Raw genomic sequence first — 10,628 nt, forward strand, 5'->3', positions numbered from 1 at the left:
AAGTTGAGTTGTTAATTATTTATGGAAAATGCAATTTGTGAGATGTGGGGTGTCTTACATTGCGTAATCATATTGCATTTGGAACTTGGGCGTTTGAAAATTTCAACTCGTGACGTATTAAGTGAATTGCATTGCTTAAAATTGAAGGGAAAAAAAAAACAATTAAAGTCGAGCGAAAGCATTAGAGCGACCAAGTCCGATTAATAATTTTAGCTATGCAATCGATTATCCAAGCAATGAAAATGTAAGTATGAATGTCTAATTATGAGATACTACAGTAATCATATCAATCCCTCTTATTCAGAACAAAATTAGAAATTACATATATGTGTGAATTATGTGGGACCTACCCACGTGAAGCATTCACAGGTGCGGAACCCTGATGTTCGTTCGCAGGTGTAGAATAGGCCCACCCGATACAATGAGTGCAACAATATAAAAACCCATATATGTACCGATTAAGTTAAAGCTAGCATGTGAGAATAGAGCGCCAAATATCAATTTCTATAATTTTGAGGAGCCAAGTCAACATATTAAAGGTTTAAGGGGCAATATTTAAAAAACCCAAATATTATACATTTTTATGAAATTCCACTACCTGAAAAGCCCAAGAAAAGCCCAACAAGAGCCCAAGAAAAGTAGTCAGAACCCTCCGAAGCTTCTGGAGAACCCGCGAAAGCCGCATCGATCCTTGTCTCTTTCTGTTCTCAGGGTCGAACTCCCGCCGCCCAAAGTAAACTAGTTCAAAATTTTCGCCCTCAAATCCCCAAATTTATCGCAAACCTCAATTTAGCATCACCTACATTTGATTCTTCAATCGACCCCCTCGTTTGCCCCAGTTCTTCGGGGAATTCTTTCTTTTGGGGGAAATTTTCGCTTTTTCTGGGGTTTCAGTCAATGGCGACGGAGGGCGAGGTCGTTGAGAAGCAGTCCTCCTACACGTATTGGGTGAGGACGGCGACGGAGGAAGCAGCTCCGCTTCCGACGCCGAGGAAGCTGACGGCGGAGGATATCTCGAAGCGATCGCTGACCAATAGCAATTCGCTTGGATCCGTTTGGAATCAGGTTAGACTCTTTGAATCTCTCCAAAAGTTTTGATTTTTTTTATATTGTTAATTGAAGCTTGAATTGCGATTATTATCGGAACTGTTTAAGCTTGTAGTGTTCATGTAGAATTGGTGTGTGGTTTGTTGCTCCTTAATTGAGTTTTATTTCGGGTTTATTATCATACATTAGGGTTAGGGCTGCTGTTAGCTAAAACTATTTTTTTCCCAAGGCATGTTCAGGAGAGAGAACCGTTTTATGTCAGCATAAGCTTACATGAGCTTAAGATCGTATCTTTTTTTTGCATTTACTAGTGCATTCACTTATTAGACTTAATCAAATGGAATGTTGTTTGCTGTGATGTACTATTGGTTGATAAGACTAGGCAAGGGGTAATTTAAAATGTAGATAGGTGGAGAGACTCGAGAATCTAACGAAATATGCTTTTAGTAAAACTGTGAAGAGGAATAGTTACGGTGCGTATTGATGGTCAAGAAATACATTAGAGTAATAACTTTCATTATTTGGCCTGAATTATTGGTCATGATGGTGAAATGGAGGGTAATGTAGTTCATCAAATCAAATGAGGATGATTAAACTGGAGGAGCGTTCTAGGAGTCTTATATGACTGTAGAACGCATATGAGATTAAATATTCAATTCTACAGGACAATTATAAGGACAATAATTATTTATAGATAAGAATGTCAGGTAAGTGAGAAACAATATGTGCAAAGAATGAGTCTAGAAGAAATGAGATTGCCACAACGGTCTTTTGCATGTACATTAAAAGAGAGGATAAGAAATGAGTGCATTCATTGGAGTCTGTAATGATAAAATTAGAGAGAACGGATGGAGATGGAGATGGTTTTGTCATGTACTATGAAGCCTACCAAATGCTTCAGTCAAGTTGTTAATAAGACAAAGAGGACTCAAGTTAGACCTAAAAGAACTGTGTGGAGTAATTATATGATAATATATCGCTTGACGAAGGAGTTGTTCCATAATAGAAATGAATGGAAGCATAAGATTCTGGTACTCGACCCCAAAACTTGGGATAAAGGTATTGTTGTTAGCTTAACGAGCTTTTGCAACATTGTCAAAATTTCTTGCTTATCTCATTTGTTGTTGTCATTGTCTCCGTTATTTAACTTGAAACCTAAGCTAAAATGTTAAAACTCCATTCTTTTGATTTTTTGTATTTCCCATTTCTTGTCATTCGCGATGGTATGTATGTGTCTTCAGGCTGGAGCTTTTTTTCTTTCTGCAACTTCGTTAAAATATGTTGCTTAGTTTATTAGCTCCCATCTTTTCTGCTTGGTTTTTATCTCAAAACCTAATTTGAAACTTTTATACTGCACACTTCTTGGTTTGGCACTTTCCTTTTTTCTTCATTCTTTATAATGATGGTTTGTATGTGTCTTCAGGCTGGAACATGGGAGGAAAGGAATCTTAATACATGGGCAAGCAATAGAATCAAGGTTTGCTATATCTCTCATGAGAAGTTCTTTTTTTTGTCGTTACAGAAATATTCAAGTTTCTTTTGTGCACAATGCTTTGCCAGGTGATTATTGTATTTTTTAAATTTTCATGAAAATGCTTTGCTATATTTTGTATTTGGAATGCAGGAGCTCCTAAGCTCGTTAGGAACATTGGAGCTATCTAGTGGCAAGGCAACTATTGATGAAGTGTCCAAATGCTCTGGAGATGTAAGTGCAACTTTTCTTATCATCCATGATCCGCCTCAGGGATAAATCTTTCTTTCAAACATGAAAAAGTTTTTGTCAGAAAACAAAGAGCGTAAGTAGTTGTTTTGCCAAAATTTTGTAGAGCACATTTAGTATACATAAAAAGTCTCATGATCCTTGGCATTTGCCCTGGGCTTTTTATGACACATCAGATTTCTGCAGTTACCTTGTTGTTGGGTTTCTTTGAGGCTGATTGCTACATAGGAACATATTGACGAGCTAATGAATATAAAACATCAGCATTATCATCATTCATACTCATCACGATTGTTAAGTCAAGACTTCTCCATCTTGGTGGGCTTTGCCTACACAAGGTGTCAAGGCCCTACATTTTTTTTCCGGGTGGGTGTTAATTCTCTCAAACTTGCCAACTAGCTACAAAATCATGGAGACGAAATAGTTTGCTATGAAACCTAGAAGGGAGATTGACAAACAGAAATCCTATGTTACTGGTTATGTGTGTGTTTTGCTCATGTGATTCAGATTCAAGGGTCGCTCTAAAACTTTTAAAGACCGAGTTTAGATAAGGGACTGAATATGATAGATTCCGTTTTCTTCCTAATGCATGATAGGAAATAAGTTTCTTAACTCTTAAATACATATGGTAATCTTCTGAAATTAAGCATGTATGTGTCATCCTGCTCCATTTAAGTTCGGATCAATTTTCATCAATTATGTTTTCCAACAAATAAAAAGTGACAAGAATTAGGATGTGAGATTCTTTGTTGCGAGTGCAGGAGTACTTGTAAGTCCACTGATTTGTAGTAGTGTCCTTGTGGTTGAGCTATTGTGCTGTTTGTGAACACAACACACTTTTATTGAATCTACAGGCTATTTGTGGTATGTGGAGAATGTAGAAGTGGGTTAAGGATAGAGATCTATGTTGCATGGGTACGGGTGTGGATACGGGTACAGGACATGGCAAAGTTGTAAAACATAGGGTCCAGGGACGTGGCTATATAAATATTTATGTACACATATATTATATATTGGAGTTAATAATTTATATGAGAACAAGGATGATGATTAAAATTCCTATGATAATATTGTTTTGCTTTTATTTTATCTACTCCTCTATACAAATGGGAGAACCCAAGATTCACTATGCATGTTACAGTAACTGCTACAGTAGCAGATATGAAACTGGATAGTGCAACAATTTAAAAAATGACACTGTAGCAAACAGGAATACTGTAGCTTTTTCGAAAACTGTAGCAGAGCGGGAATTGTAGCAATCCAAAAAATTTAAAAAGTATTACCGCAACATTTAAAAGTCGGGATTACTGTAGCAGAGAAAAAATGATATGCCGTGCTTTGCACGGTGTTCCCAACTAGTGGATTATAAATTGGAAAATCACTAGTTTTTGAATTAGACATCCAAACGACCGTTCAAAATCATATTTCGGAAGCTGACCTCTGTCTAATGAGTTGCAAGAAGGGAATGTGAAGTGTAGAATATATGTCCAAAATGTATGACGAGTGTTTTATATTAAAAAGTATATTGCTTACTTGAGTACATGCCCGAATAAATGTATGCATAGATGCAAGGAGTGTACGAGGAGTTTGGGTATGGGTACGGGTATGGGTACGGCTTCAGATCAGAAGTACCCAGGTAACATAGATATAGATTTAAGATACTTGCAGGATCTGAAGAATAGTGCTGATCTTAGATGATTGAGTGAAGCAAAGTGACATGATGATCTGGATCAAGGAGCTTAACATGCATGTTTTTATGGTGGATCATTTTGAGAAGGAAAAGCCAAGGAAGAGTGCAGGGAAACTGGGAAAGCAATAGAAAGATGTATGAAGTGATTATAGATGTTATAGATGTTGGAGTATGAACATATTTCTTTACTATCTGGGAGTGTATTCAGCGAGGTGGCAACGCTATTTTGTCATAGTTTAAACTGTTTCATACCATGACTTCAAAAATGTGCATCAAACATTTGTGACTACATCCTATATGTGTCAAATTAATAGTGTCATAAAATGAATACAAAAAATGGCGACTTTAAAGGATTAGAGCTATCAATATGCTTGCTTGCAGAAGGTTTAAGAGATGATGTTGGCACAGTAGATCGTCTTTTGTCATCTTTTGTCTTGAATGTTATTTTAAGTAAAAAAGCTCTACTTTTAAGAGTGAAGTGACTTCAGTGCTTCTTTTTTGTAAACATCAGCATATTGATATTGATGCTGGTTGGAACCATCGAAGGCTTATATGTAATTATTAAAAGTTGACCATAATGCATTTACTTCCTCTGATTTGGACCTTACATTGTCTGTTCTAACCCAGAAGTCCAACTTATTGATGATTTTTCGTATATTATCTGTGCATAATCTTGGTATTTATCACCTCTTCTATCACATCTGGATGAGTATTTCCACCTGTACTTCTGTCCATTCGCTTGACATGATACAGAGAGAAGCAACCTAGGTACATGCTTCATTCTCGATGATAGCTTATTGCATCACATTTACACAAAAATAAATAAATAGATAAAGACGTGGGCACTAATTATGACTAGCACTATTCTGGTTTATAGTGGTCGTTAAATTGAAACTGTATTTACTAGCTTTTCCACTTTCCTATTCTGAGACTCAGATCATACATGAGGCTTTTATTTTTTATGCTGAAGCCTGAGAGATATATAGTCTTGAGGTAACTTAAATCATCTGAGTTAATTTGTGAGGCTAGAAAAATACTATGGATTTGAATTCTTATCATTTTCTTACTTGTACATCTAGAGAAATTTTTTGAAATGATTGTTACTATATTTCATAAGCTATGTGCTACCTCAGCAGGTTGTTTTTGAACTCTCATTGTTGTGCTATGATATTTGATTACAAGCAACTTAAGTTCGATAGATGAAAATCTCTTAGCACTAATTTAGTGGTTTCCCCTATTTATCGTGTGTTGTTATGAACCCTCATTGTCATTCAATGATGCTGCTTGATTATCAAGCAACTTATGTTTGGTAGGTAGATGAAATCGCTTTTCACTAAAATATTTATTCCCTTTTTTTATTTGCGGCATGTTGTTGTGAACCCTTATTGTTGTGTAATGCTTCGTTTCGCTGCTAACAGCAAGCCCCCTTTTTTTCCCTTTCCTTTTCGTCCGTGGTCACAGTGCGCAACAAGAAAAGAGTTGGATATACATATGAATTGACCCTAAAATTTAAAGGTAAAGTATCTACCTGTGTATTTACTGTCATCTGACAGATCAATACGGAGCTTTGCTACTTACCCTCCTTGTTTGTTTTTCCCCGCACGGTGATTGTTAATGGAAACAGGGGAGTGGTTAGTGAAAGAGGAGAAGAAGAGAATCCAGGGTCATCTAGATATTATTGTTAATGGAAACAGGGGAGTGGTTAGTGAAAGAGGAGAAGAAGAGAATCCAGGGTCATCTAGATATTCCAGAATTTTCATTTGGAGAGCTGGTTAGTGAAAGAGGAGAAGAAGAGAATCCAGGGTCATCTAGATATTCCAGAATTTTCATTTGGAGAGCTGGATGACTTGCAGGTACATTTCCATGTAACACATCCCGCGGTGCAAGAATCCTCGAAGGCAATGGAACAGCCTTTTTTAGAGTACTGAATCAGTAATATGCTCAAACAAAGGGAAAGTTTTGTGGTTTATTTCCATCTCATGTGTATCGTTTTGCTTTCTGTTTTCGACTCTGCAGGTTGAATCCAGGCTCAGTGACGATAAAGATCTCACTGCAGATGAAAAGGTTAGGATAAGAAGAGATCTGCAGTCACTTGTTGCCCCCATTCGGATGAAGCTGCAGGAATTTGAACAGGAGCTTAAAGATAGGTGACGAGCAATAAGGGTGTAGTTTAGATTCAAGCCTTTGTGCTCGGCTGATGTTGTGTGATCTCCTTCTGTTGGGATGAACTTATGAATAACATTTATAATTAACTTTGTAATGTTATTTAAGCGTGGCAGTCAATGGTGCTAATGCGGTTACAATCCATTTGATGATATCAATAAGACTCCAGTAATTTTAGCACAAATTTTCAAAACCACCCCATTTGTGATTTTATTCCCAAAAAACGATCCATTTCATCTTTATTTGTAAAAACCGATCTGGTTTCAGCCTCAGCGCTGAAACCAGGTCGGTTTTTACAAAAAAAGTTCTTTATTTGTAAAAACCGATCTGGTTTCAGCCTCAGCGCTGAAACCAGGTCGGTTTTTACAAAAAAAGTTCCGAAACTTCACGGGAGTTCTTCAGCCTCAGCGCTGAAACCAGGTCGGTTTTTACAAAAAAAGTTCCGAAACTTCACGGGAGTTCAACTTCCGTGAAGTTTAGCAGCTTAATTAAATAGCTGTTAAACTTCACGGGAGTTGAACTCCGGTGAAGTTTCTTAGTTAAAAAAAAAGTTGAGCTGTGGAACTTCATGGGAGTTAAACTCCCGTGAAGTTTAGCAGCTTAATTAAATAATTGCTAAACTTCACGAGGAATTTTTTTTTTTAAAAACCACCTGGTTTCAGCCCTGGGGCTGAAACCAGGTCGGTTTTTACAAATAAGAGGGAAATGAGTCGTTTTTTTGGGATAAAATCTCAAAGGGGTGGTTTTGAAAATTTGTCCCTAATTTTATGACAAATTATCTTTATCGGAGAATTTTTCATTGGCACGTGTATTTCTCGAGCACGGATGTAGTTAACACATCAACAAGTACAGAGCGAATATTCCTCTAAAAAGGGAAAACGCGGATTTGCTTACAACGTGATTGGCTGCAGGCTCGTCCAACGAGAGCAGGGAGGTGACTGGGTCTCCCAAGGGCCAAAGGCCGAAGAGATGCGGCGGCTCCCAATAACATTCATTGCTTGTCCTTTCCCCTCCAATGGGCCCATTTAAAAAAGCCCACTTGCGCTTCGGTTCTCTGTTTTTCTCCATGCGCTAGTCCTGGACCCCTCGTCACCCTTTTCATGAAAAAGATAGCTCAGAGAGAGGGAGGGAGAGAGAGAGAGAGAGAGAGCTTCCATGGAAATACATACGGAGAAAGAAGAACATGATTCTTGTAATTATATATCTCAAATAGCACAATGTATATAAAGTATTAGTATCAGGGGAGGATCTAAAGGGAGGCGGTGGGATTAATTGCCCCCTTTGACCACATAATAGCTAAGTGGCTTTTCGGAAAAGCATCACAATTTTTTTTTATTTTCATTGAATCACGACGAAGTATAGTGGTTTTTCAAGGAATCACCATGATTTTTTTTTTCATAGCGCCGCGTTGAAAATATGCATCCATACCAAAGTGCCACCAAATTATAATTTTGTATTTATATCATGTTAAACTGAATAATATGCTAAATCCTTGAAACACCCTCATGGTGGGACCCGCCAATCTATATGTTTTCTTAAATCAATAAAATACATGAGCATCTTTGATGACCCAGATGGTTGGGAGGTTCTAATATGACTCTCGCTATCTTAGGTTTGATTCCCAGCCGCCTCATTATCAATATGTGTGTGTGTATCTGTGTGCGTGTAAAGGGAGTAAAAATAAAATACTTTATTTCCCTCTAAAACTTTGTTAACTGCCTCAAAAAAGTTTTAATTTCCTCCAAATACCCGCAATCATCCTCTCTAAAAATTTGTCATGATGGGCATTTATGTCAATTTATACTATTATTCAACAAAAATACTGATGTAAATTATTGGTGGGACTTTGTAAAAGATTTATATTTTCATGGTAGTTCTATGAAAAATAAAAATTTTATGGTGGTTTTCTGAAAAACTAGTATATTTTGTGATGATTCTATAAAATAAAAGAACTCAGTTGTGATTCTCCGAAAAGCCACTATATTTCGTGGTGGTTTTATATTAAAAAAAACCTAGATAGATATATTTTGTATTAAGTTCCCTACATTAATTTGCCCCTACGCTATTTTGTCCCATTCGCTCCCTAGTCTCCCGTTGTTTTTATAAACACCCAATTTAGTATTGATGTCATTTGTAGTAGTTATACTTGTAGATTTCTAGTCTCGTTCCTATTGACCAATATTTCCGGATCCAATCCTCATCGGTACATATAGCCAGCAAATATCACTTTAAACAACTAAACAATTAGAATATTGCACCATACAATCACTAACTTTTAAATGCTACCTGAGAAGCATGAAATACTATAATAAAGGACCCTCATTTCGGCAATCATAAAGGGGGTAAATAAAATGGAATATATTTACACTATCATCAACATAAGGTCTAACACCTAGAATACAACACAAACTAACTATTGAATGGTACACTCACTTATCAACGTGCACTGAAACTTAAAAGATTGACACCTCACATGTCCCCCTGTTGGTCTCATATTTTGGATCCTTAGAGAATTTTTTTTATAGTGATCACCAATTAAAGAAATTTCCCACTTGCACTTGAGTGAGTGCTTTGTAAATCCCTGTACAGGCCTCTGTCTCCTCCCTCTTTTCATGGATAATGACTTCATGAGAATTGCAAAGGCTACTGGCTACCATTTGTTTCTCACATCTCAGGTGAGAGGGAGCTGAGCTCACTAGGACCTTTGTCTGTCCTTATTTTTGGATTTTTATAGTATTGGGTTTACTTTGGTTTTAACCCTTTGTTTGGTTTTGGTTTTCAACTAATACCTCTTTGTTTCTTTTACATCCTATAATAATTGCAACCGTAATTTTGATTTCAAACCATGCAGTTTAAGATTAGTTATTTATTAAAAAGACATAAAAACAGAACTAGTGATTACTACTCTTCACGTGAACATTTTGGCACAATGGCCCGTCAAGTTTACTAGCTTTATGTAAGGGCTTTTTACCTATTAACCCGACGTTTTTTCTCCATTTATTTGCAAACCCATTTATTCTTTTAACACAGTTAAGATGCAACGTTTCTCTAAATGCAGTCAAACGGCAAGAAGAAGAATTTTGAATTAGAGGAGTTTAAAGGTAAATATTTTTTCAACAAGGATAGTTACGAAAATATTCCTATATCTTTTCGCCGCCGAGCATATTCGTGCTGGTGGGCCAATTATAATTATGCTGACAATGAATCTGAACTTCTTTATAATTCCTCTTATGTGGAAAATTACGCTTACGTCCAAACAAAAGTTAAGACTAAGTTGAGATGGGTTCTTCTCACCTAAAAAGGCTAATGATCGTGACTCTGTAATTTGTTCTATTTTATTTTCTCCTCTCAATTTTTTCTTGACATCATCATCATATATGCTTAGAAAGCTATTCTCAAACTAAGGTTTAAATAAAAAAATTATTGATCTTAACGAAATGGAGCATTACTACTTCATATTACCTTTTCCTCCCTATTTTCATTATTATATATTCCTTTGGCCCTTTGTCTGCGCGACTAAAGTACCAAGTGACGTAATTCCTCTGTATTCCTTGTCGTCGGCAGTTAATAGGGAGAGATCATTTTTTAATTATATTCATCTCATAATAATATGGAATATTGGAATATTATAATTCATTTGTGATGTAATTAACATTTTATCCCCGTAGATTCATGGTTTCTTTTTTTAGGGCAAAATTTTATCTATTTGTGTATACTCTGTCTAATTCTATTTGTTAATATTTGAGTAATACTAACTAGACTATAAGTTTTCATCTATTTCTATTCTACATGTTCAAACATATAGAATTCTTTTGGAACAAACTGCTGTCGCGAGTTACACGTAAGCTAAAAGGGAACCACTTGTCATTCTAATAATAATATGAAAGAAAATTACAGAATATGCTTAATTGCATATGATTCCTCTGTTAGAGGGAGGGAGGTGGTCAGGTCACTTAATATTTCTTGGTCTTTTTATTAGCGTTTAGACTCATAATATCTAAAATGGCC

At 36.3% G+C, this 10,628-nt stretch overlaps 2 protein-coding genes across 2 annotated transcripts; both read left to right on the plus strand.

The window, feature by feature from the left end:
* Window positions 613–2,936, plus strand: LOC109823421. Its single transcript, XM_020389728.1, has 3 exons — window positions 613–1,065; window positions 2,471–2,524; window positions 2,672–2,936. Exons 1-3 carry the CDS (start codon window positions 898–900, stop codon window positions 2,795–2,797), a joined length of 348 nt encoding a protein of 115 aa, XP_020245317.1. The 5' UTR covers window positions 613–897; the 3' UTR covers window positions 2,798–2,936.
* On the plus strand, window positions 4,333–6,774 carry LOC109841928. The gene is made up of 7 exons (XM_020410853.1): window positions 4,333–4,403; window positions 4,545–4,626; window positions 4,772–4,864; window positions 5,876–5,972; window positions 6,082–6,085; window positions 6,226–6,310; window positions 6,474–6,774. The coding sequence occupies exons 1-7, from the start codon at window positions 4,333–4,335 to the stop codon at window positions 6,606–6,608; spliced, it is 567 nt and encodes a 188-aa protein (XP_020266442.1). The 3' UTR covers window positions 6,609–6,774.

This window comes from Asparagus officinalis, chromosome 1, assembly GCF_001876935.1.
Source record: "Asparagus officinalis chromosome 1, Aspof.V1, whole genome shotgun sequence".
NCBI lineage: Eukaryota > Viridiplantae > Streptophyta > Magnoliopsida > Asparagales > Asparagaceae > Asparagus > Asparagus officinalis.